The 27423-nt window shown below is 42.2% G+C and overlaps 2 protein-coding genes across 6 annotated transcripts in view; both read right to left on the bottom strand.

The window, feature by feature from the left end:
* The window catches only part of LOC110508669 (TGF-beta receptor type-1), a 90333-nt gene extending 73165 nt beyond the window's left edge, over nucleotides 1–17168 (bottom strand). The window contains exon 1 of the mRNA XM_021589377.2: nucleotides 17000–17168. Within this exon, the coding sequence (XP_021445052.1) occupies nucleotides 17000–17069 (70 nt within the window). The 5' untranslated portion in view covers nucleotides 17070–17168. The remainder of the gene's footprint in view (nucleotides 1–16999) is intronic.
* Nucleotides 17169–19250: 2082 nt separating this feature from the next.
* The window catches only part of LOC110508668 (collagen alpha-1(XVIII) chain), a 50870-nt gene continuing 42697 nt past the window's right edge, over nucleotides 19251–27423 (bottom strand). For 4 of the 5 annotated variants that reach the window (XM_021589376.2, XM_021589371.2, XM_021589375.2 and 1 more), the window contains 19 exons: nucleotides 26659–26721; nucleotides 26411–26500; nucleotides 26280–26315; nucleotides 25965–26018; nucleotides 25787–25843; nucleotides 25609–25668; nucleotides 25261–25302; nucleotides 23940–23967; nucleotides 23745–23819; nucleotides 23563–23588; nucleotides 23172–23270; nucleotides 22810–22954; nucleotides 22574–22638; nucleotides 22245–22373; nucleotides 22045–22122; nucleotides 21629–21697; nucleotides 21309–21506; nucleotides 20996–21108; nucleotides 19251–20850 (listed from right to left, as the gene is read on the bottom strand). In XM_021589376.2, coding sequence (XP_021445051.2) covers nucleotides 20637–20850; nucleotides 20996–21108; nucleotides 21309–21506; nucleotides 21629–21697; nucleotides 22045–22122; nucleotides 22245–22373; nucleotides 22574–22638; nucleotides 22810–22954; nucleotides 23172–23270; nucleotides 23563–23588; nucleotides 23745–23819; nucleotides 23940–23967; nucleotides 25261–25302; nucleotides 25609–25668; nucleotides 25787–25843; nucleotides 25965–26018; nucleotides 26280–26315; nucleotides 26411–26500; nucleotides 26659–26721 — 1641 coding nt within the window. In that variant the 3' untranslated portion in view covers nucleotides 19251–20636. The remainder of the gene's footprint in view (nucleotides 20851–20995; nucleotides 21109–21308; nucleotides 21507–21628; nucleotides 21698–22044; nucleotides 22123–22244; nucleotides 22374–22573; nucleotides 22639–22809; nucleotides 22955–23171; nucleotides 23271–23562; nucleotides 23589–23744; nucleotides 23820–23939; nucleotides 23968–25260; nucleotides 25303–25608; nucleotides 25669–25786; nucleotides 25844–25964; nucleotides 26019–26279; nucleotides 26316–26410; nucleotides 26501–26658; nucleotides 26722–27423) is intronic. The other variant, XM_021589374.2, reaches the window with a different exon arrangement.

Genomic DNA, 27423 nt, shown 5'->3' with positions numbered 1-27423 from the left:
GCTTTGCTCAAGGGTAAAATGTTATTTTAGTTATGTGACTGTGGAATCCAAAAATGTCAACAATAGATTATGTAGGCCTACATGTTCCTCCTGTCCTTGTACACCATATTGTCAAGGAGGGGTAAGGTACTTGTACACTAGTGTGAACATGTAAAACTCGATAACATTTGTCAGTTTAACTTCTTATAGGCCTAAGGTACGCTAACCCCATTCCATACAAATGTGCGCAACCACGAGGTTGCAAAGAAAACTAATGGGACTGTTGCAACTGTGTTGACATCAAAATCTGGGGTGTGAACTACGTTTCTATTCAAGCGTTGATTGACATGGTAATGGCTCTATAGTATTGGAGAAAAGTTTTTAAAAAACGCTGTACGTTGCATCGTGTCATGTCGTAACGTACAGCACACATAACTTACTTCCGGCGCCGACAGAGATGGCCGCCTCGCTTCGCGTTCCTAGGAAACTATGCAGTTTTTTGTTTTTTTACGTGTTATTTCTTACATTAGTACCCCAGGTCATCTTAGGTTTCATTACATACAGTCGAGAAGAACTACTGAATATAAGATCAGCATCAACTCACCATCAGTACGACCAAGAATATGTTTTTCGCGACGCGGATCCTGTGTTCTGCCTTACAAACAGGACAACGGAGTGGATCCTATGCAGCGACCCAAAAAAATGACTCCGAAAGAGAGGGAAACGAGGTGGTCTTCTGGTCAGACTCCGGAGACGGGCACAGCGCGCACCACTCCCTAGCATTCTTCTTGCCAATGTCCAGTCTCTTGACAACAAGGTTGATGAAATCCGAGCAAGGGTAGCATTCCAGAGGGACATCAGAGACTGTAACGTCCTTTGCTTCACTGAAACATGGCTCACTGGAGAGACGCTATCCGAAGCAGTGCAGCCAACGGGTTTCTCCACACATCGCGCTGACAGAAACAAACATCTTTCTGGTAAGAAGAGGGGCGGGGGCGTATGCCTCATGGCCAACGTGACATGGTGTGATGAAAGAAACATACAGGAACTCAAATCCTTCTGTTCACCTGATTTAGAATTCCTCACAATCAAATGTAGACCGCATTATCTACCAAGAGAATTCTCTTCGATTATAATCACAGCCGTATATATCCCCCCAAGCAGACACATCGATGGCTCTGAACAAACTTTATTTAACTCTCTGCAAACTGGAAACAATTTATCCGGAGGCTGCTTTCATTGTAGCTGGGGATTTTAACAAGGCTAATCTGAAAACAAGACTCCCCAAATTTTATCAGCATATCGATTGCGCAACCAGGGGTGGAAAAACCTTGGATCATTGTTACTCTAACTTCCGCGACGCATATAAGGCCCTGCCCCGCCCCCCTTTCGGAAAAGCTGACCACGACTCCATTTTGTTGATCCCTGCCTACAGACAGAAACTAAAACAAGAGGCTCCCACGCTAAGGTCTGTCCAACGCTGGTCCGACCAAGCTGACTCCACACTCCAAGACTGCTTCCATCACGTGGACTGGGAGATGTTTCGTATTGCGTCAGATAACAACATTGACGAATACGCTGATTCGGTGTGCGAGTTCATTAGAACGTGCGTTGAAGATGTCGTTCCCATAGCAACGATTAAAACATTCCCTAACCAGAAACCGTGGATTGATGGCAGCATTCGTGTGAAACTGAAAGCGCGAACCACTGCTTTTAATCAGGGCAAGGTGTCTGGTAACATGACCGAATACAAACAGTGCAGCTATTCCCTCCGCAAGGCTATCAAACAAGCTAAGCGCCAGTACAGAGACAAAGTAGAATCTCAACTCAACGGCTCAGACACAAGAGGCATGTGGCAGGGTCTACAGTCAATCACGGACTACAGGAAGAAATCCAGCCCAATCACGGACCAGGATGTCTTGCTCCCAGGCAGACTAAATAACTTTTTTGCCCGCTTTGAGGACAATACAGTGCCACTGACACGGCCTGCAATGAAAACATGCGGTCTCTCCTTCACTGCAGCCGAGGTGAGTAAGACATTTAAACGTGTTAACCCTCGCAAGGCTGCAGGCCCAGACGGCATCCCCAGCCGCGCCCTCAGAGCATGCGCAGACCAGCTGGCCGGTGTGTTTACGGACATATTCAATCAATCCCTATACCAGTCTGCTGTTCCCACATGCTTCAAGAGGGCCACCATTGTTCCTGTTCCCAAGAAAGCTAAGGTAACTGAGCTAAACGACTACCGCCCCGTAGCACTCACAGCATGAAGTGCTTTGAGAGACTAGTCAAGGACCATATCACCTCCACCCTACCTGACACCCTAGACCCACTCCAATTTGCTTACCGCCCAAATAGGTCCACAGACGATGCAATCTCAACCACACTGCCCTAACCCATCTGGACAAGAGGAATACCTATGTGAGAATGCTGTTCATCGACTACAGCTCGGCATTCAACACCATAGTACCCTCCAAGCTCGTCATCAAGCTCGAGACCCTGGGTCTCGACCCCGCCCTGTGCAACTGGGTACTGGACTTCCTGACGGGCCGCCCCCAGGTGGTGAGGGTAGGCAACAACATCTCCTCCCCGCTGATCCTCAACACTGGGGCCCCACAAGGGTGCGTCCTGAGCCCTCTCCTGTACTCCCTGTTCACCCACGACTACGTGGCCACGCACGCCTCCAACTCAATCATCAAGTTTGCGGACGACACAACAGTGGTAGGCTTGATTACCAACAACGATGAGACGGCCTACAGGGAGGAGGTGAGGGCCCTCGGAGTGTGGTGTCAGGAAAATAACCTCACACTCAACGTCAACAAAACTAAGGAGATGATTGTGGACTTCAGGAAACAGCAGAGGGAACACCCCCCTATCCACATCGATGGAACAGTAGTGGAGAGGGTAGCAAGTTTTAAGTTCCTCGGCATACACATCACAGACAAACTGAATTGTTCCACTCACACAGACAGCATCGTGAAGAAGGCGCAGCAGCGCCTCTTCAACCTCAGGAGGCTGAAGAAATTCGGCTTGTCACCAAAAGCACTCACAAACTTCTACAGATGCACAATCGAGAGCATCCTGGCGGGCTGTATCACCGCCTGGTATGGCAACTGCACCGCCCTCAACCGTAAGGCTCTCCAGAGGGTAGTGAGGTCTGCACAACGCATCACCAGGGGCAAACTACCTGCCCTCCAGGACACCTACACCACCCGATGTCACAGGAAGGCCATAAAGATCATCAAGGACATCAACCACCCGAGCCACTGCCTGTTCACCCTGCTATCATCCAGAAGGCGAGGTCAGTACAGGTGCATCAAAGCTGGGACCGAGAGACTGAAAAACAGCTTCTATCTCAAGGCCATCAGACTGTTAAACAGCCACCACTAACACTGAGTGGCTGCTGCCAACACACTGACACTGACTCAACTCCAGCCACTTTAATAATGGGAATTGATGGGAAATGATGTAAATATATCACTAGCCACTTTAAACAATGCTACCTTATATAATGTTACTTACCCTACATTATTCATCTCATATGCATACGTATATACTGTACTCTATATCATCGACGGTATCCTTATGTAATACATGTATCACTAGCCACTTTATACTATACTATGCCACTTTGTTTACATACTCATCTCATTTGTACATACTGTACTCGATACCATCTACTGTATCTTGCCTATGCTGCTCTGTACCATCACCATCACTCATTCATATATCCTTATGTACATATTCTTTATCCCCTTACACTGTGTACAAGACAGTAGTTTTGGAATTGTTAGTTAGATTACTTGTTATTACTGCATTGTCGGAACTAGAAGCACAAGCATTTCGCTACACTCGCATTAACATCTGCTAACCATGTGTATGTGACAAATAAAATTTGATTTGATTTGACATAAAGCTAATTCTAAGCTAAGCACACTAATTCTGTCACCAGGCGTAGCACTTCTCTCACTGTTTAAAAACAAGAAAGGAACAGGGTAAGGGGGGATACATATTAATGTTTTTGCGTCATCACTGCAAGCTATCGTGACTCTCAAAAGCCGCTGTTTTCTTCTGAAAATCAGATTGTTAGGGCAGTGCTAAAGTGATTGAAATGTGACACAAACCTTCAAATAGGTATGTAATGACACATTATATAAACTCTTAATAGTGTTTTATTTACATTTTAGAGGCGATAAGGTGATAAGTTGGACAGATCGAGTGAAAAAAAGACGTTTCCCCACACGACATCTCTCCTTCTCACTATCACGCAATAGGCTTCGCTTCCCCACCCGCCGTTTTTTTTTTTTTAAAGACCCGACGGAGCTCATTGCCTTCTTGAATCATGCAGAGATGGGCATCATGAAGGTCTCGTCATTGATTTTGTTGGAAAGGGGAGAACTTGCACTTTACAATGGTATTGATATTACAGTTGATCTGGCAGTATTATGTTTTTTGGGCACTAAAATAAGGTAAATTGTACAATGTAAAAAAGTGAGTTAGTTCACATTAGTTGTTGGTAGCGCCCAGACGGTCTCGATTCACAGGCAACACTGTTATGAATAATGATGAATAACATGATGAAATATGTATCCAGCTGACAAACTATGTTTGCGTCCCAAATGGAACCTTTTTGCGTATATGGTGAATACTTTCGATCAGGACCCATAAGTCGATGGTCAAACTAGTGCACTATAGAGCAGGGGTTTTCAATACTTAACCAGGAGTAGTCCAGGCCTCTTAAGGTTTCTGTTCTACCTGATAATGAATTGCACCCACCTGGTGCAAAATCAGTCCCTAATTAGAGGTGAAAAATGTGGGGGTGGGGGCAAGGGTTGAAGCAGTGGAACTGGCTTCAAGGTCCAGATTTAAATTTGGAGGGCTATAGGGAATAGGGTGTCATTTAGGAAGTACCAGTTAGTCTGCCTGTACACTCAAATCTTTGTAAATCATCGGCGCCCAGGGGGCAGTTGTTGTTGGGGGTTAGCTGCCTTGCTCATGGGCAGAAAGGCAAATTTTTCCACCTTGTCGGCTCAGAGTCGAACCAGCGACCTTTAGTTACTGGCCCAATGCTCTTAACCACTATACGACCTGCCACCCTTTTTACTATTAGCCTCTTATTACCCCATTACTGTGCTCAAGGTAGTTCTACACAGAGAATAAAACCTGAATATGCAATACTATGACATCCTGTTTTTTCCTCAAGAGACCAAAGCCATTGAACAGAGAGAAACTAGAGCACAGCGCCTGAAAAACAGTATCAGTGTCAAACTAACCTGTCCTTCACTCTTTGAATATTTATAGACAGTGAAATTTAAAATACACTGCTCAAAAAAATAAAGGGAACACTAAAATAACACATCCTAGATCTGAATGAATGAAATATTCTTATTAAATACTTTTTTCTTTACATAGTTGAATATGCTGACAACAAAATCACACAAAAGTTATCAATGGAAATCAAATGTATCAACCCATGGAGGTCTGGATTTGGAGTCACACTCAAAATTAAAGTGGAAAACCACACTACAGGCTATTCCAACTTTGATGTAATGTCCTTAAAACAAGTCAAAATGAGGCTCAGTAGTGTGTGTGGCCTCCACGTGCCTGTATGACCTCCCTACAACGCCTGGGCATGCTACTGATGAGGTGGCGGATGGTCTCATGAGGGATCTCCTCCCAGACCTGGACTAAAGCATCCGCCAACTCCTGGACAGTCTGTGGTGCAACGTGACGTTGGTGGATGGAGCGAGACACGATGTCCCAGATGTGCTCAATTGGATTCAGGTCTGGGGAATGGGCAGGGCCAGTCCATAGCATCAATGCCTTCCTCTTGCAGGAACTGCTGACACACTCCAGCCACATGAGGTCTAGCATTGTCTTGCATTAGGAGGAACCCAGGGCCAACCGCACCAGCATATGGTCTCACAAGGGGTCTGAGGATCTCATCTCGGTACCTAATGGCAGACAGGCTACCTCATGGCGAGCACATGGAGTGCTGTGCGGCCCCTCAAAGAAATGCCACCACACACCATGACTGACCCACCGCCAAACCGGTCATGCTGGAGGATGTTGCAGGCAGCAGAACGTTCTCCACGGCGTCTCCAGACTCTCTCACTCTGTCACATGTGCTCAGTGTGAACCTGCTTTCATCTGTGAAGAGCACAGTCCGCCAGTGGCGAAGTTGCCAATCTTGGTGTTCTCTGGCAAATGCCAAACGTCCTGCACGGTGTTGGGCTGTAAGCACAACCCCCACCTGTGGACGTCGGGCCCTCATACCACCCTCATGGAGTCTGTTTCTGACCATTTGAGCAGACACATGCACGTGTCTGCTACAGGGTAGCCTAGTGGTTAGAGCGTTGGACTAGTAACCGGAAGGTTGCGAGTTCAAACCCCCGAGCTGACAAGGTACAAATCTGTCATTCTGTCATTCTGCCCCTGAACAGGCAGTTAACCCACTGTTCCTAGGCCGTCATTGAAAATAAGAATTTGTTCTTAACTGACTTGCCTGGTTAAATAAAGGTAAAATACTAAAATAAATTTGTGGCCTGCTGGAGGTCATTTTGCAGGGCTCTGGCAGTGTTCCTCCTGCTTCTCCTTGCACAAAGGTGGAGGTGGCGGTCCTGCTGCTGGGTTGTTGCCCTCCTCCACATCTCCTGATGTACTGGCCTGTCTCCTGGTAGCGCCTCCATGCTCTGGACACTACGCTGACAGACACAGCAAACCTTCTTGCCACAGCTCGCATTGATGTGCCATCCTGGATGAGCTGCACTACCTGAGCCACTTGTGTTGTTTGTAGACTCCGTCTCATGCTACCACTAGAGTGAAAGCACCGCCAGCATTCAAAAGTGACCAGAACATCAGCCAGGAAGCATAGGAACTGAGAAGTGGTCTGTGGTCACCACCTGCAGAACCACTCCTTTATTGGGGGTGTCTTGCTAATTGCCTATAATTTCCACCTGTTTTCTATTCCATTTGCACAACAGCATGTGAAATGTATTGTCAATCAGTGTTGCTTCCTAAGTGGACAGTTTGATTTCACAGAAGTGTGATTGACTTGGTTACATTGTGTTGTTTAAGTGTTCCCTTTATTTTTTTGAGCAGTGTATATATTTATACAGTACCAGTCAAGTTGACACCTAGTCATTCCAGGGTTTTTTAAAATATTTTACTATTTTCTGCATTGAAGAATAACAGTGAAGACATCAAAACTAGGAAATAACCCATATGGAATCATGTAGTAACCCAAAAAAGTGTTAAACATTTCAATTAACAGGTGTGCCTTGAGAAAAGTAACATTTCTGGAACTTCTTTCTGAACGCATTTGAGCCAATCAGTTGTATTGTGACAAGGTAGGGGCGGTAGCTCTATTTGGTAAAAGACCAAGTCCATATTATTATATTACAAGAATAGCTTAAATAAGCAAAGAGAAATTACAGTCCATTACTTTAAAACTTGTTGAGTGTAGGGTGCAGTATTTTCGTTTTTGGCAACAAAAAAACGTACCAATTTGAAACTGCCTATTTCTCAGGCCCAGAAACTAGAATATGTATATAATTGTCCGATTAGGAAAGAAAACACTCTAAAGTTTCCAAAACTATCAAAATATTGTCTGGGAGTATAACAGAAGTGATATTGCAGGCGAAAACCTAAGGAAAATCCAACAAGGAAGTGCTGTTTTTCCTGAAAGCTCTCTGTTCCATTGGATGCCTTGCCTCCATTTAAAGGGATATCAACCAGATTCCTTTTCCTATGGCTTCCTCAAGGTGTGAACAGTCTAGACATAGTTTCAGGCTTTTATTTAGAAAAATGAGTGAGAAAGAACCCATTGCGTCAGTGGATGGCTGGGTGCCAGGAGAGTTTTTCATGCGCAACAGCCATTTTCTCTCTCTCTCCTATGGAAGAAGCTACATTCCGGTTGACATATTATCGATTATATATTGTAAAAACAACCTGAGGATTGATAATAAAAAACGCTTGATATGTTTCTACGACCATTACGGATACTATTTGGAATTTTCGTCTGCCCACTCGAGCCTATGGATTTCTGAACATAATGCGCCAAACAAATGGAGGTATTTTGGATATAAAATAATCTTTATGGAACAAAAGGAACATTTATTGTGTAACTGGGAGTCATGAGTGCAAACATCCGAAGATCAAAGTTAAGCGATTTAATTTATTGCTTTTCTGACTTTCGTGACCAATCTACTTGGCTGCTAGCTGTTTGTAATATTTTGTTTACCGAGAGAGATCTTCTTACATAAAACGCTTGGTATGCTTTCACCGAAAAGCTTTATTGAAATCTGACGCCAGGTGGATTAACAACAAGCTAAGCTGTGTTTTGCTATATTGCACTTGTGATTTCCTGAAAATGTAATATTTTTAGTAATTTAATTTGAATTTGGTGCACAGCGGATGTTGATGAAAATGATCCCGCTAATGGGATGGGTGAGTCAAGAAGTTAAGAAGTTAAGGTATAGGGGGCAGCATTTTCACTTTTGGATAAATAGCGTGCCCAATTTCAACTTCCTGCTACTCATGCTAAGAATATAAGATATGCATATTATTAGTAGATTTGGATAGAAAACACGCTGAAGTTTCTAAAACTGTTTGAATCATGTCTGTGAGTATAACAGAACTTATGTAGCAGGCAAAACCCAGAGCACTAACCGTTCAGAATTTTTGGATGTCACCAGTCTTTGGAATTTTGTTGAGGTTATTCCTTTGTGCAATGAAGAAGTACGGCCATCTAGGACTGGGTAACACTGTTGAGAGTTGCGCAAGACTTGAAAAGTAGCGTTGGTTTGTTGTCTTCCTGTATTGAACACAGATAAACACATCTTCAATTGGATCGATTATTAACGTTTAAAAATACCTAAAGTTGTATTACAACGGTAGTTTGAAATGTTTTGGCAAAATTTACAGGCAACTTTTGAGATATTTTGTAGTGACGTTGCACAAATTGGTAGCTGTTTTTTTCTAGATCAAGCACACTAAATAAATGGACATTTTGGACCAATTGTGATGTTTATGGGACATATTGGAGTGCCAACAAAAGAAGCTTGTCAAAGGTAAGGCATGTTTTATATTTTATTTCTGCGTTTTGTGTAGCACCTGCAGGGTTGAAATATGCTACTCTTTGGTTTACTGTTGTGCTATCATCAGATAATAGCTTCTTATGCTTTTGCCGAAAAGCCTTTTTAAAAATCTGACATGTTGGCTGGATTCACAACGAGTGTAGCTTTAATTTAGTATCTTACATGTGTGATTTAATAAAAGTTAGATTTTTATATGATTTTATTTGAATTTTCCGCGCTGCATTTTCCCTGGCTTTTGGCCAAGTGAGACGCAAGCATCCCCTATACCTTAAGAAGTTCAGATATAAAGGTCCGTCAATACGAAAAATTTCAAGAACTTTGAAAGTTTCTTCAAATGCAGTCTCAAAAACCATCAAGTGCTATGATGAAACTGGTTCTCATGAGGACCGCCACAGGAAAGTAAGGGTTACCCACCCAGGGTTACCGCTGCTGCAGAGGAGAAGTTCATTAGCGTTAACTGCACCTCAGATTGCAGCCCAAATAAATGCTTCAGAGCTCAAGTAAGACATCTCAACATCAACTGTTCAGAGGAGACTGCGTGAATCAGGCCTTCATGACTAAATTGCTGAAAAGAAACTACTACTAAAGGACACCAATACGAAGAACATACTTGCTTAGGCCAAGAAATACGAACAATGGACATTAGACCGTTGGAAATGGTCTTACGACCAAATTTGATATTTTTGGTTCCATATGCCGTGTCTTCAAGATGCAGAGTAGTTGAACGCATGATCTCCGCATGTGTGGGTCCCACCGTTAAGCATGGAAAAGGAGGTGTGATGATGTGGGGGTGCTTTGCTGGTGACACGGTCAGTGATTTATTTAGAATTCAAGGCACACTTAACCAGCATGGCTACCACAGTATTCTGCAGTGAAACGCCATCCCATCTGGTTTGCGCTCAGTGGGACTATCATTTGTTTTTCAACAGAACAATGACCCAAAACACACCTTCAGGCTGTGTAAGGGCTATTTGACCAGGAAGGCGAGTAATGGAGTGCTGCATCAAATGACCTGGCCACCACAATCACCTGACCTCAACCCAATTGAGATGGTTTGGGATGAGTTGGACCGCAGAGTGAAGGAAAAGAAACCAACAAGAGCTCAGCATGTGGGAACTCCAAGACTGTTGGAAAAGCATGCTAGGTGACTACCTCTTGAAGCTGGTTGAGAGAATGCCAAGAGTGTGCAAAGCTGTCATCAAGGCAAAGGTTGGCTAATTTGAAGAATCTAAAATATAAACTATATTTTTATTTACTACATGATTCCATGTGTTATTTCATAGTTGTGATGTCTTAACTATTATTCTACAATGTAGAAAATAGTACAAATTTAAAAAAAACTTGAATGAGTAGGTGTCCAAACTTTTGACTGGTACTATCCACACACACACACCAGATAAATTGACAGAACACATTTTCATTTACAGCAACAACCTGGGGAATAGTTACAGGGGAGAGAAGGGGGAATGAATGAGCCAAATGGTAATCTGTGGATGATTAGGTGGCCATGACGGTATGAGGGTCAGCTTGGGAATTCAGCCAGGACACTGAGGTTAACACCCCTACTCTTATGATAAGTGAAATGGGATCTTTATTAAGCACAGAATCAGGACACCCGTTTAACGTCCCATCCGAAAGACGGCACACTATACCAGGAAATGTCCCCAATCACTACTTTCAGACCAGAGGAAAGAGAGCCTCCTACTGGCCCTCCAACACCACTTCTAGCAATATCTGGTCACCCATCTTGGGGCCAACCGTGCTCAGCTTCAGAGGCAAGCCAACAGTGGGATGCAGGGTGGTATGCTGCAGGGATAAAATGTTTTATCCAGTACAGGGATAGATTATTAAATGTAATGTGGAAAGGGACACATGGTTTCTTCTCAGACTACATTTCACTGGTAGTCTGAGAAGAAACCCTGTGTCCCTTTCCACATTACACTTAATAGTTTGTGCAATTCCATGAAATTGGGGAGAAAAAGGGGTAAAATTCAACAACAAAAAAGCAAAAACAAACAAAACAAAAAAAAAAATTTTGAATTTTTACCCATTTTTCTCTCCAATTTCATAACCAATGTGCCAAGGATACGGCAGCCTATACAATTCACAAGAGGATGGTAAATGCTGTGTGGCTGACATATTTAATTTTTTGGATGGCTAACAAAGCCTTTGAGGCCAATATGTGTCCTTGAGGCTGATGTTAGTGTGTGTGTGTGTGTGTGTGTGTGTGTGTGTGTGTGTGTGTGTATATATATATATATACACACACACATACACACACACACACATACACACACACACACACACACACACACACACACACACATACAACCTTTCAAAAGTTTGGGGTCACTTAAATGTCCTTGTTTCTGAAAGAAAAGCACATTTCTTTGTCCATTAAAATAACATCATATTGATAAGAAATACAGTGTAGACATTGTTAATGTTGTAAATGACTATTGTAGCTGGAAACGACTGATTATTTTTAATGGAATATCTACATTGCGTACAGAGGCCCATTATCAACAACCATCACTCCGGTGTTACAATGGCACATTGTGTTAGCTAATCCATTTTAAAAAAGGCTAATTGATCATTAGAAAACCCTTTTGCAACTATGTTAGCACAGATGAAAACAGTTTTTCTGATTTAAAGAAGCAATACAACTGGCCTTTAGATTAGTTGAGTACCTGGAGCATCAGCATGTTTTGGATCGATTACAGGCTCAAAATGGCCAGAAACAGAACTTTCTTCTGAAACTCAGTCCATTATTGTTCTGAGAAATTAAGGCTATTCCATGTGAGAAATTGCTAAGAAACTGAAGATCTCATACAACGCTGTGGACTGCTCCCTTCACAGAACAGCGCAAACTGTCTAGAACCAGAATAGAAAGAGTGGGAGGCCCCGGTGCACAACTGAGCAAGAGGACTAGTACATTAGTGTCTAGTTTGAGAAACAGACACCTCACAAGTCCTCAACTGGCAGCTTCATTAAATAGTACCAGTCTCAAAACACCAGTCTCAATGTCAACAGTGAAGAGGCGACTCCGGGATGCTGGCCTTCTAAGCAGAGTTGCAAAGAAAAGGCCTTCTCACATTTGCCAATAAAAAGATTAAGATGGAGAAAAGCACACAGACACTGGACAGAGGAAGTCGGCCTAGAAGTACAGCATCCCAGAGTTGCCTCTTCACTGTTGACGTTGAGACTGGTGTTTTGCGGGTACTATTTAATGAAGCTGCCAGGTGAGGACTTGTGAGGCGTCTGTTTCTCAAACTAGACACTAATGTACTTGTCCTCTTGCTCAGTTGTGCACCGGGGCCTCCCACTCTTTCTATGCTGGTTAAAAACCAGTTTGCGCTGTTCTGTGAAGGGAGTAGTACACAGCGTTGTACGAGATCTTCAGTTTCTTGGCAATTTCTTGCATGGAATAGTCTTAATTTCTCAGAACAAGAATAGACTGATGAGTTCATTAGAAAAGTTCCTTGCTTCTGGCATTTTGAGCCTGTAATCAAACCCATACATGCTGATGCTCCAGATACTCAACTAGTCTGAAGGACAGTTTCATTGCTTCTTTAAAATCAGGACAACAGTCTTCAGTTGTGCTAACATAATTGCAAAAGGGTTTTCTAATGATCAATTAGCCTTTGAAAATGCTAAACTTGGATTAGCTAACAATGTGCCACTGGAACACAGGAGTGATGGTTCCTGACATTTAATCTTAGTAAAAATTCCCTGTCTTAGGTCAGTTCGGATCACCAATTTATTTTAAGAATGTGAAATGTCAGAATAATAGAGTGATTTATTTCAGATTTTTATTTCTTTCATCACATTCCCAGTGGGTCAGAAGTTTACATACACTCAATTAGTATTTGGTAGTATTGCCTTTAAATTGTTTAACTTGGGTCAAACGTTTCAGGTAGCCTTCCACAAGCTTCCCACAATAAGTTGGGTGAATTTTGGCTCATTTCTCTTGACAGAGCTGGTGTAACGGAGTCAGGTTTTGGCCTTCTTGCTCACACACGCTTTTTCAGTTCTGCCCACAAATATCTATAGGATTGAGGTCAGGGCTTTGTGATGGCCACTCCAATACCTTGACTTTTCCACAACCATTCCACAGCCATTTTCCACAACTATGGAAGTATGCTTAGGGTCATGGTCCATTTGGAAGACCCATTTGCAACCAAGCTTTAACGGACTGATGTCTTGAGATGTTGCTTCAATATATCCACATCATTTTCCTACCTCATGAGGCCATCTATTTTGTGAAGTGCACCAGTCCCTCCTGCAGCAAAGCACCCCCAGAACATGATGCTGCCACCCCCCTTCTTCACGGTTGGGATGGTGTTCATCTCTAGGAGACAGAACGGGTCTCCTTCCTGAGCGGAATGACGGCTGCGTGGCCCCATGGTGTTCATTCTTGCGTACTATTGTTTGTACAGATGGACGTGGTGCCTTCAGGTGTTTGGAAATGGCTCCCAATGATGAACCAGACTTGTGGAGGTCTACAATTTTTCTTCCAAGGTCTTGGCTGATTTCTTTTGATTTTCCCATGATGTCAAGCAAAGAGGCACTGAGTTTGAGCCTATCAGAAGTTTCTAAAGACATGACATCATTTTCTGGAATTTTCAAAGCCGTTTAAAGGCAGTCAACTTAGTGCATGTAAACTTCTGACCCACTGGAATTGTGATACAGTGAATTATAAACAATTCTGTAAACAACTGTTGAAAAAATTACTTGTGTCATGCAAAGTAGATATCCTAAACGACTTGCCAAAACTATAGTTTGTTAACAATTAACAAGAAATTTGGAGTGGTTGAAAAACAAGTTTTATTGACTCCAACCTAAGTATATGTAAACTTCCGACTTCAACTGTAGATATTCCATAAAGAAATCAGCCGTTTCCAGCTACAATAGTCATTTAGAACATTAACAATGTATACACTGTATTTCTCATCAATTGGATGTTAAATGGACAAAAACAATGACATTTCTAAGTGACCAAACTTTTGAACGTACAGTGGGGCAAAAAAGTATTTAGTCAGCCAGTGCAAGTTCTCCCACTTAAAAAGATGAGAGGCCTGTAATTTTCATCATAGGTACACTTCAACTATACAGACGAGAAGAAAAAAAATCCAGAAAATCACATTGTAGGATTTTTATGAATTTATTTGCATATTATGGTGGAAAATAAGTATTTGGTCACCTACAAACAAGCAAGATTTCTGGATCTCACAGACCTGTAACTTCTTCTTTAAGAGGCTCCTCTGTCCTCCACTCGTTACCTGTATTAATGGCACCTGTTTGAACTTGTTATCAATATAAAAGACACCTGTCCACAACCTCAAACAGTCACACTCCAAACTCCACTATGGCCAAGACCAAAGAGCTGTCAAAGGACACCAGAAACAAAATTGTAGACCTGCACCAGGCTGGGAGGACTGAATCTGCAGTAGGTAAGCAGCTTGGTTTGAAGACATCAACTGTGGGAGCAATTATTAGGAAAGGAAAGACATACAAGACCACTGATAATCTCCCTCGATCTGGGGCTCCACGCAAGATCTCACCCCGTGGGGTCAAAATGATCAAAAATCCCAGAACCACACGGGGGGACCTAGTGAATGACCTGCAGAGAGCTGGGACCAAAGTAACAAAGCCTACCATCAGCAAGGGCATTGAAGATGAAACGTGGCTGGGTCTTTCAGCATGACAATGATTCCAAACACACCGCCCGGGCAACGAAGGAGTGGCTTCGTAAGAAGCATTTCAAGGTCCTGGAGTGGTCTAGCCAGTCTCCTGATCTCAACCCCATAGAAAATCTTTGGAGGGAGTTGAAAGTCCATGTTGCCCAGCAACAGCCCCAAAACATCACTGCTCTAGAGGAGATCTGCATGGAGGAATGGGCCAAAATACCAGCAACAGTGTGTGAAAATCGTGTGAAGACGTACAGAAAACGTTTGACCTCTGTCATTGCCAACAAAGGGTATATAACAAAGTATTGAGAAACTTTTGTTATTGACCAAATACTTATTTTCCACCATAATATGCAAATAAATTCATTAAAAATTCTACAATGTGTTTTTCTGGATTTTTTTTCTTCTTGTCTGTCATAGTTGAAGTGTACCTATGATGAAAATTACAGGCCTCTCTCATATTTTTAAGTGGGAGAACTTGCACAATTGGTGGCTGACTAAATACTTTTTTGCCCCACTGTATATGTATTTAAGTGCTGGCCCGAGAGTTTTTATTCAATATGTGGAGAAAAAGCATTCACTCAAAGACTTTGTTTACGTGAATTATTGGTTGACAAATTACCTAAACATTGGCTGAATGATTTGATGTGACATTTTCAATTGGTTCACAGAACCCCATCACTCTGAAGTGACAATGGTGTTTGTACACATTGTGGAATGGCTCTGAAGGTTTATTCCCCATGGTAGGCTATAGGTTTGTAAGTGACATTATAGAAATGACATATAGCCTATATGTCATTTCCAAAATATCACTCACAGACCTATCCACATCTCTGCATAGTACACTGATATACATAGATGAAATTAGACATTATAGCAGAAAACTAGATCATGTTTCTGATCATATCTCTGCTTTCCTCTCCTCTACTCATCTATACCAAGAGATCCTACACTGGGATGCTAGTGCTGGAGAATAAGCTGTGCTCTGTACATTGAAGGTATGAGGGTGTGGATGAGCATCTTTCAGCTCTGCCTATCAGAGTGGACTCATGGAGCGCATCATCGTTCCCCGTACAGATGGGATGCTTTGTGTCAAGAAGCGTGCTCCCTGAATGGGATTTACCCTTTTATCTAAACTGCATCTCGAATTGGATTAAAAACGTTGTGGCTTCATTAACTATGACCTTGACTCATCTCATCTCTAGGCTACATCTATCCATCCTTTATAAACGCAAATCCGTCCCTGTACGTTTTTCGAATAAGACATGGCGATAATGACACTGTGTTACAATGTATTTTTGCTCTCTGAGGTCCAACAGAGAAGCTGTCGAAACTATAAACTATGTTGCCTAGGACAACTCGCGGGTTAATGTCAAAGTCGGCTGCATGCGACTCCAGCATTCACGGATACATCAGCACGCGCGTTGAATGTTTAGTAGCCTAATAATTCATTGTTATCAGTTATCAGCAACACATTGTTTTAATTGATAGCCAACTACGGCTCCCATTGTCTGTATCAAACGGCCCATACGATGTTTATCTGGTAAATGTATCCTTGGGTTGTCAGTAATTAACAATGTAACCGCGTATCTTCATTTACACTACACACGTGAGTACTAATCAAGGCGCTTCAATCGGCAATTTAGCGACCTTTTAGATCATGATGTGGTCTTCGGACTAATGTCTTCTACTTTATCTATTCGACAATTGTAGTTATCGCTATTCCATAATAATAATAATAATAATAATCTAGCACTTGTATCACATTGTAGCAAATATAAAACTGCCACGTTTACAGCTTTGCTTGTCCCCCGACTCAAAACACAAGAAAGCCACGATAAACAATTATTCTGGACAAAATGAATTTACCGCGCGCCGTGCCAAAAAATTGACAAAGTAGGCTACCGAAAGATCAATTGTCGAGTTTCTCTCTTTTGCTCGACAACATAGGCTATGGACCACTTCAACACAACGGGACATAAATGTCTGACCATGGCACCGCCTAAGTCCTAAACTACAGGCAACCGAGGCCATTTTCGTGTGACTTTTTATTCTCGCTCCCCCTCTCGTCTGGCCATACGCTTAACAATAAACATTCCTGACAGCTCGCATACCCCTGACCTGCGCCATCTTTGAAAACACTATTCTTGAAAACAAAAAACAAGTGTGAAAATGTAACTTGAGAATCACAATTCTGTATCTAAAGCCATATAAGGCAGTCACCGAATCACTTACCGATGGATATCTGAACTCCCGCTCCAAGAAACAGGACCCAACATGTTAAATAAGAGCGCATTGTATCCATTGTCGCACGGAATTACTCTGGACTTGCTGTTGGTCAATCGGCAATTTCTCGCACTCAACTTCTGTAGTCTTTGCTTGGAGAAAAAAAAATTGTGTGATTGGCCAACAACGCGAAAATACCCCGCCCACATGGGACACCCCTAACCCCACTCTCGTTACCCACCCTGATTTGATTCCATTTTGTAGCCACGTACAACGCATGCCTATCCATCCACTGCTATTTACATGTCAGGCATCGATACCCAACCCCAACATATCCATTAGTCTAAATAATTTTAATAATGAGTAGCCTATTCCTATAGAAAGATTATGTATAATTATCCAGTCCCATTGATGACATTAAAACCCCTAGCCCATTGGTAGCCTATTGATCAGATCAGCTTGAAAATGTATTATATAAATATATCTAAGCATGTAGCCTATGAATACGCAGCATACATATCATTTATGTCAATAACTTCAAGACTTCAAAATTGTATTAAGCTTTCTCCCATTCACTCCTACCACTGGTTGTATGGATCCACAACTAGTATCTGACCCAGTCCCGTTCTGCCCCCCTCTACACCCTTCTCTGGGCCAGTGGCAGAAGAGATTGATGACAGGACATTCTCTCTAGTATCTGGTCTATTTGCCAACAGGCCTTGTCCTGGCGGTCCAGCATACACTGGACGCAATGCACCAAATTCCCCCCAGGCCCACCCGCCCCAAACATAGGGGGATCAATGTGGAATGCTGCCCTTTTTAGTTGACCAACACAGTTTTCTGTTTGTTTGACTGCTGAGTAAACAGCCTTTAGCGTGACAGAAAAACAGACCTTGCTGGGGAGGTGCAAACAAACAGCACGTCACTATTTGGAGTCACTAGGCTTTGTAAGTTTAAATCCATTCACGGTCTTCCATTCATTCAAGATTTAAATTAGCACCACTTCATCAATAACACTGAATTTGAGAACCATAACCTGGCTTACTTTCATCCCACCAACAGAGTTACAGGATAAAAAGGTGAATGTTATGGTTAGGGGGGGTGATAGAATAACTCGTTTCTCTGTCATGCATTTATGTAGGAGACTGAGCTGGGTTGTGCTCTGCTTTGATAATGAGAAGACTGGTGGTACGATAGATAGTGTACAGGGAGAGCACATTATCCCCTGTTGTTTGTTGTAGTTTGTCAGTGCCTTGGACAGGTGTCTTGGGTGGCGGGGTGCAAAGTAACACAAGGGCAGGTGACAGGTGGGAGTATAAATTGTCTCCACACACACAGGTTCTGTAATGACACAGAGCACAGTGAGGGCAGATGGTCATGAACACAGGACTCTGGATCTACCTGTAGGGACAAGACGTGAACATCCCATTAACAACCTGAGAGAGGCCTGTAATGATGAAGAAAACAACAAACACACTGCCGTGCTGCATGAAACTGGCCTCCTTTGTCACAGGTGAAATAACGTAAGCTCCCCCTATGACTACAAGCCAATGCACTTATTGAACCTGACATGATTACTATGGAAAAAATAGATATTTTGAGGGATGAAAGATCCAACTTGAGGGGGATGTTACTGTAAGTTTTATATTGCCCTTCACTCTTTCCGTATGAACATAAACCTTTATTTTCATTTAATAGATTTTTATTTTCAACTCAAAAGTGCATTATGTCCTTCATAAAGGGTCTCACAGAACTGCTGCTTTGTCTGGAGGACAATGATGTATGTACAAAGCAGCACTGTGTACTGCAAACATCTAGGTTTTAGATTCAGGGAAACAATGAAACATTCAGAGAATCTTGTTTACAAAAGATAATTAAATTCAATATGATTAAAATAACTTCGGTCGATTAATAATTTCAAGGAGAAACACAGAAGAGTTGTAATCATTGCAGATACACTGTAAGAAACACCTAGTCAGAGTAATCCAGTGAGACAGATTTGATAACAAACCAGAAATATTTCTCAAATGTCTCCAACCATAATTAAGAAGCTGTATGAACACTCATATCAAATTATGCCGAGGTTTTTTATTCTTAATGATGTAGACGTCCTAGGCCCACTTTCAACAGAATAATCGGTAAAGTGACATGGTTTGCTACCACCTAGTGCCCATTTGGTGTATCTGCGTTTATTTACCTTCAATATAAAATGTCATTGATTGTGTGTTGCAGAACTACACATGACATTAATAACAGAGTCTTAAAAAAACAAACATTTATTCACTGAGCAACAGTCAATGAGTACAAACATTGTATTTCTCTGAATGACAGTCAAACATTTTCTTTCCAATTTAAAAAAGACAATCTTCCTGACTGTAAAAATATAACCTATCACGTCTGTGAAATGAATCAACATATAAAAATACTTTGCGCTCTAGAGTTGTTACTGTTCCTATAATTTCCCAAGCCACTAAAATATCTAGCTCTTGATTATAAATTTGTTGAAAGTACATCTAGAGTTAGTCAATTAGTAGAATACCGTATAAAAATAACTTTCAGGTTAGATAGCACGTGTAGTGTTTCAATTTCATTTAATTTGAAAGTGAAGCTATGTTTTGCTAGATTTAAGATGATGTGCTGTTACAGTATAAATAAAAAATGTGAAACATAGAATGAAACATGAAATATTAAGACAAAGTTATCACTCGCAACAGAAAAACCCTTAACAATTTTCACAGACAAAAAGCCTTCATGGCTATGGGAACATCCCAAACTTTTCAAATCAACTCACAGTGCATCGAAATGACTTCAAGGCCTAAAGAGGAAAAAAAGGTCCCTTGTCTGAAAACAAGTATTTTATTATACATTTTTATCACAGAAAAACAGAAAAGACCAGTCTTCCTAATTTCATCATATCATCACATTGTTTTGGGGACTGATACAGTAATCCACAAAAGGTTAGAACTGTTGTTGCCTCTATGCAAACTACTCTACTGGGCACTTAAGAATAAGACTAAATTGAGCAAACCAACAAAAGAAATGTGTTAATGATTACTTCAGCAGAAACAGTGTGTTAGTCGGTTGGTTGCTGATTACCAGATCTTTGGTATTCCTTATTCAGTCAATTTAAACACAAAGTGAATTGGAGTTATGCAGTGCTTTTGACAGGAAGCAATTTACATTATATTTACATTTTTCTTAAAGGGACAGGAAAACTTAGATTAGGGACAAGTGCAAAGCAGTGATGCTGTGTTGATGGAAGGTTAATAATGAGAGGTTAATGAAGTGGGGAGTTTCATCTGTGGTCAGTATGAAATAGTGTAAAAGTGTCTCTTGTGGTCCAGCACATAACTGCTCTTTGTTAATAGGAGACGTGTGTGTGTGTGTGTGTGTGTGTGTGTGTGTGTGTGTGTGTGTGTGTGTGTGTGTGTGTGTGTGGAGGGAGGGAGTTAGTTTATTGTGTGGTCCACATGGATGTTTGCTGTCAATGAGAGGTGTGCGTGTGTTTGTTTGTGTGTACTGGATTTGCTTGAACATGTGTCAATAGCTTAGTTTTACATGCTTTTCGTGAAAACATGAATGAGATCTAGTTTTGTGTGTGTGTATGAGAGAGAGTGTGTATACTAGACGTGTGTGTTGAGGTTAATTAGACCTTTCTGTGGTCAGTGTAGCTGTTCTCGATACACAGCACTACGAAGCGGTTGGAGCAGCTGCGGGTGTGTTGGCCCAGCAGTCTGCCTGTTTGGAGGAGAGAGGCCTGGCCCGTCACTGCCATGTCACCTGCCCGCCACGCCTCGCAGTAGTTAGTGGTCATACGGATTCCCACCGTGCTGGAGCCATGCCACACCAGCTTCTGAGGCCTGCGTTCACAGACAACACACATAGAGAGTTAAACACAGACCTTTGACATTTTACATTTAGAGACACTCGTTTCCAGAGTGACTTAAACCAGGGTTCAACTATGTTGTATGTCTTTTAAGGGGTCAGCCAAAGCTGGTCACTAACCAAGTGGGGTCCGTCATGACGTTCCGTCCGTCAAAGGAGTAGATGGGGATTGATGGGTCCAACACACCATTCCCAGAGAAGATGTTCATCCAGCTGCCATAGAGCACCTCTCCCTGTGGAAAAGATATGATTAAAGGCACATTTACAGTCACACACTTCCTGTAGTTTCAATGAAGGAAATATTTAATTTAGAAAAATATGACTAAACCTTAATGAGATTAGGACAACTGTCTTACCACATCATAACCAAAAAACAAAGGACCTATCAGTCCATTGTTTGTGTTTTAGTTGTCATAAGAGAGAACAACTGTACCTTGAGGTTGATGACAGGCATGCTGTAGCGATCTCCCTTCTTGACGATGGTTGCCAGGTCCTGGAGGTGTGAGGACATGAAGGCTCTGTAGGTAGCGGTGAGGCCCATGGTGCGGGCCTGCTGGTAGCACTGGAAATCTGCCCCCCGGATGCCACGCATGTCCCCAGAGAACGGAGCGTTTAGGGCCACCAAGTGCAGCTGAGGAAGAAAAGAGTCAATGGATTTAGACAACACAGCTTAAAATTAAGCAAGTCCATGGTAAACAATGTGCAACAGAGGTATAAACCCATAGCATATTGATTATGAAAATGAAGTCTTACCCCCGGTACTGAGTGAACTGTATGAGGTAGGACATTATAGTTGGGCATGTAGCTAGTTCCAACTAGTTCCTAAAAAAACAGAGACACAAGCAAAGATTGACACGCCGTGAGTAAAGAAATCCTAAATAAAACATTGATAATAGACTGAAGAGTGGCAGGTAGCACCTAGGTTAGAGCGCTGGGCCAGTAACCAAAAGGTCACTGGTTCGAATACCAGAGCCGAGAAGGTGACACGTCTGTTGTTGTGCCCTTGAGCAAGGCACTTAACCCTAATTGCTCCAGGGACGCTGTTTGGATATGCAAAAAAACTAACATTTCCATTACGCACTTGTGTGTAGCAGGACAAATATAAGCACACCCCAGATGCAGTGTGCAGTGTAACAACAGTGGGTGCTGTGTTACTGTTGCCACAGTACCTGCCTGTGTGGTCTGCTCAGGGCCTGAGACAATGCGGAGGATGGGGTCTCTGCTGGGACAGGGATCAGCTCACCAAGCTGGAGAGACAGGACACTCATCACTGAATAAGCACAGGCAACATCTCATTTTCTATGCCAAAGGCTTTTAAGTAACTGAAGACATAACTGTGGGATTGTGGGACTGTAACGGCATACAGTACCTGAACCTTGCGCCAGCCATCTCTGGCTCTAACGTAGAGATCTCCCTTGTCTGAGACGTAGGCCATGGATCCCTCTGCAGCACGGTGGCTCTCCCTCATCAGAGTGATGGTGTTCCTGTATGTGGTCACCTGGGGTGAGAAGAGAGGAAGTTCACACTGAATCATAGACAACAGATAAATCCATGGTGGCAATGTGAGAACTGTATAGTGCACACGCAAACTCACACACAAGTAGGTACACAAAAACACATACACACATTTCCCTGTATGTTTACCTATGTTGACTTGGTGAGTATATAAGGAAGTAAGTACCCTACTGGTTGTCTTACCAGATTTTCATAGCCAGTAATCCCAGGAGGACCAGGAGGCCCAGGTGGGCCAGGAATATTCACAGCTGAAAAATAGAACAGTCATACAAAAGTATAGCAGTGTACTGTAGGTCTACTAAACATACATTTGTGTATTTGATTAAATACATGAACTTGGAACTCACCCTAAACTAAAGCATGACAGAAAGGCTTAGTTTAAGATGTTGTATTTTAGCGAGCACACAGTGCACAGCTACCTGAGGCATAGACAGGGGGTGGTCCAGGGGGTCCAGTAGGGCCAGGGGGCCCCCGAGTGCCTGGTCGTCCAATGCCAGGAACTCCTGGTTCACCAGTAGCTCCAGGATGACCAGGGGCGCCAACAATGGATTCACCTTTTGGCCCCTACATATGAAGCATATACAAAATGGCCAGAGACACTGTCATATTTACTGTCATATTTCCAAATGTAACATACAAAAGTAAAAGCTTTATCATGTATGGAAATGAGTGTCTTTTCTATTTAGCTTGACTACAGTTTGTAGTCAAGGTAAATGTATACAAGGTAAATGTATAATGTATACTGTACTTTGTTGAGTATTTGGAGCCTGGAATTACTCACCACAAGGCCTGATCTCCCAGGAAGACCTGGTGGGCCAGGCAACCCAGCGTCACCCTTCTCTCCTTTCATTCCTTCATAGCCCACGTCCCCTTTTTCTCCCTGTGGAACACACAGTTTGGCTGAATCAGTCTATTACATGTACATTTGAGTCATTATCCGCAGCAACTTGCAGAAGCAATCAAGGGAACATCGACAGATTTCTTGACCTAGTTGGTTCTGGGATTTGCACTAGCAACCTTTCGGTTACTGCCCAACGTTCTTAACCATTAGCCTACCTGCCGCCCTATGACATGCATAAGAGTTTTACACAACATACATTTCCACTACTTATGCAGTATTTGAGAGTTGAACTGGTAAATGTTCCTTAGAGAACTTAAGGAAAAAGACTCACCACAAAGCCTTCTGGAAGAACACCATCTGAGGAGGGAGAAGACATCTTAGTTAATTGTCGTCTGTTGCAAACATATGTCGGAAGACGCTCATGCATACAGTTTCTGTTATAATTAAGTGCGCTAATTGCCAATAAACAAGTTCAATGGAGGAGAAACTGCACCCTTGGCTGCACATACATACCTGGTTCTCCAGGTGTTCCAGGCAGTCCAACCTCTCCATTTTCTCCTTTAGCACCTCTGTTTCCTCTCCTGCTACCTTTACAGAAATACAGTAGAGGTGTATGAGACAACTGAGATCATCTATAAAAATGTAAACCCTGCTCCATAGGCTGGATAGGTGATCCGATATTGTCAGTGTGATTCATTGATGACTTACCTTGTGATGATCCCCTGCTGCCATTCACCTAAAACACAAGATTGTATGCTCATTGTACTGTTATTGTGGATCAAACTTGTTGTGGAAAGATGTCACAAACAATGTGGCTAATATAAAATTACACCCAAAACCAGTTCCACATAATTCCCCCAAAATAATCACTAACAAAACAGCTGTACATCCTATACAGACAACAAGTAAAGATGTTTCTGTTCAGTCATTGGGAAATTAAAAAGGAGACATGAAGATTCATTTAGGTGTTAAAACATCCCTGCCAGCCCTGCACACACCAGTTAAACATAGAATGAGGACAAGGAGGGCAAGAGGTAGTAAGGAACTCAGTTGAATGTTCTTATTTTGGTTGGCCACCTTGAACTGCAGAGAAGTTAGAAGACGGAGAGCAACCATTACACTGGTTTTAAGGTCTCTGCACTGGCTTTTTAAATTCATTTTACGATTCTACTATTGTTTTAAAAGTCAATCCACAATAGTGCACCCCAATGCATGTCAGACATGTGTTTAAGGTATGTACCTAGTAGGTCCCTTAGGTCCTCTGGCACCTAACTATCCCAAAGCCTAGAACCAAGAGGCATGGAGAGGCAGCATTTAGTTATTATGTCCCCAGCCTGGAATAGCCTGCCAGAGAATCTAAGGGGGGACGAAACTATGGACAAATTTAAAATAGATCTTAAACACATCTTTTTAGCTTTGCTTTTCCTTAGGATGCTTTTTAGTAGTTCAGTTTGTGTCATTTTTAGTTTTTTTATCTTATGTTTGTTGTTTTTGTCCTGTAACGCACATTGTGTTGCATGAAATGTGCTGTATAAACAAAGCTTGATTTGATTAATAACCTCTTAGCGCTCTAAAGCTGAAAACCCAACAGATAAAAACACATGCAACAGCAACATGCCCAGGGTTAAAGGAACCGGATCACTCGAGGGGAAAAAGCTCTTTCAATTTCTACTGGATTTTTACACTGTCAGCATAAAGCAGGCTGAACATTCAAAAGAGTTTGAATTCATCAATTCAGATATGTATGTATCGAAGTCAATGTGACTATTCAGTGTGGTTGAGATGTTCCAGTCACATATAATGGGACTGTATGATGTCACATATGACCTTATGACCTGCGGAAGAGCAGGAGCCAGCTTTATGCTGTTATGAGGACCACCACAAACCCAGGAAACGCGGAGGGAGACACAGCACAGCTGCAGACAGGAGGAGAGGAGATGGAGGGACTGCCTGTTAGAGGTAAGAGCTCACGGACTTACATGCGCCGCCCCTCCCAAAGGGCCTTAAAGATGCTCAAACACAAACTTACTGGTGTTTTGCAGAACGGTCGGGGACGGACCGGAAAAACTGTCTTTAAGATTCAGAGGGAAATTATGACATCAGACTAGTATTGATGGCGACATAATTGACAGTATCTGGATATCCAATGAAAGCGAGTACTTCATGTGTTGACATTACACCATCACTGGAGACAAATGACCGTTCATTTGTTGCTCTGTTTTGTTTGTCTCCAGTGGGTCTCGTTGCTACTGTATAACATTGCTACTAAAATCAAATGTCTATTCCCATCCACAATGCATTCTAATAATAGTAGAGAAACAGCAATGACATCAACACATCAATTCTTACTTACAGTATACAGGCATACTGTACTTACTCCATTGAGTCCTATTACTGGTCCTGGGGGACCGGGAGGGCCAGGAGGACCAGGAAGTCCCTAAACACAATTACATCGATCAATAAATCACAGTCAATGACACCTCACTTTTCTATTAGTTAGTTAGTTGATTGTACTGTAATCCCATAAAATCACGTTCAAAGATGGCGATTCTTACTGGTTGACCAATGGCATCACCCTTGTCTCCCTTCTTCCCTGCCATTCCAAGTCGTCCCTACAGAAGAAAAAGGTAAATATTTACACAGGGCAGATTGCAGTGATGGATGAAACTATCATATAATAACCAAACAAATTAAAACAGTAGTGACAGTAGAGTAGTGACTAAAAACACTAACCGGTCGACCAGGGAACCCGTATTCTCCTTTTTGTCCGGTTGGTCCGATTGGTCCCTTAAAAAGAAAACATGGTATTTTTTCATAACATTTTCACTCAGTAGACAGTAGGGACCAGTTTCCCAGACACAGATTAAGCCTATTCCTGGACTAAAAAGCATGCTCAATGGAAATTCTCCATCAAAAGTACTTTTTAGTCCAGGACTAAGCTTAATCTCTGTCCGGGAAGCCGGCCTTATATGTTTACAGTTGTTTCCAACGTCTATAGCTAAGACCAACGTAACAGAGCATTGATTTAACAAGTCTTCATTCACTCACCATGATACCAGCAACTCCAGGGAACCCACGCTCACCCTGTAAACAGCACCCATACAAGGTCAGAATGCTTATCATCAGACAACCACTACCATACAATGTCTGTTGACCCTAGAGGTAGAAAGAGACGTCACCTTTATTCCTTTTGGTCCCTGAGGGCCCCTGACACCTGTCAACACAGTGCCGTCGGCAGCGATCGTGACACCAGAATCCCCCTTCGCACCCTATGATGAGGAAAGACATAGAAGACACAAAGACATGATCACCAGGTCTTGGTTAGGTTATAAAAATCCTACCTATCTGATATAAGGTCCAGAGAATATAAATGCCCTAGCATGCAAGGGCAGTTTACACTAAAGACAAGAGCTTCCTCTGAGCTTACCTTCATTCCTGGTGGACCGTGAAGACCAGGAAGCCCAATGTCACCCTTTGGTCCTCTTGGGCCCTGGGCCAAGATCACAAGAATAATTATGGACAGAAAAGATAAGCGTATTTGAGCATAATGTACTTACAGTATAGTAGGTGAGTCAAGATATATGTTTTATTCATAACTACAGACTCTTCTCATTATGATAAGGAAACTACAAGTTGGTAGTGATTCCTATGTTGATGTAAAGAATATTTGTTGGTCCGTCATTTGAGAAGCAACCAGACGCCAAACTTGACACATTTATAAAATTGCTTATCCCAGTTAATAATAAGCATGCACCCATTAAGGAAATGACTGTATCGATTGATGAGGAGTTGAAAAACTGTACGGTTGAGAGGGACGAGGCAAAAGAAATGGCAAATAAGTTTGGCTGCACAACCGATTGACAAATTAAAAAATCATGTGACTAAACTGAATAAAAAGAAGAAGAAACTACACTATGAAACAAAGTAGAATGACATAAAGAATGATAGTAAAAAGCTTTTGAGCACCTTATGAAATGTTGGTCAAAAAGGCATACTCCCCTCCATCATTCATTGATTCAGATGACTCATTCATCATAAAACCCATTGACACTGCCAACTACTTTAATGATGTTTTATTGGCAAGATTAGCAAATTTAGCCATGACATGCCATCAACAAACGCTCACACCACACATGCAAGTCTATCTTACCAAATATGAAAGACAAGAGTTGTAATTTTGAATTCCGGATAC

Source organism: Oncorhynchus mykiss, chromosome 28 (genome assembly GCF_013265735.2).
Source record: "Oncorhynchus mykiss isolate Arlee chromosome 28, USDA_OmykA_1.1, whole genome shotgun sequence".
Classification (NCBI taxonomy): Eukaryota; Metazoa; Chordata; class Actinopteri; order Salmoniformes; family Salmonidae; genus Oncorhynchus; species Oncorhynchus mykiss.
This window is presented reverse-complemented; position numbering and strand designations above follow the sequence as displayed.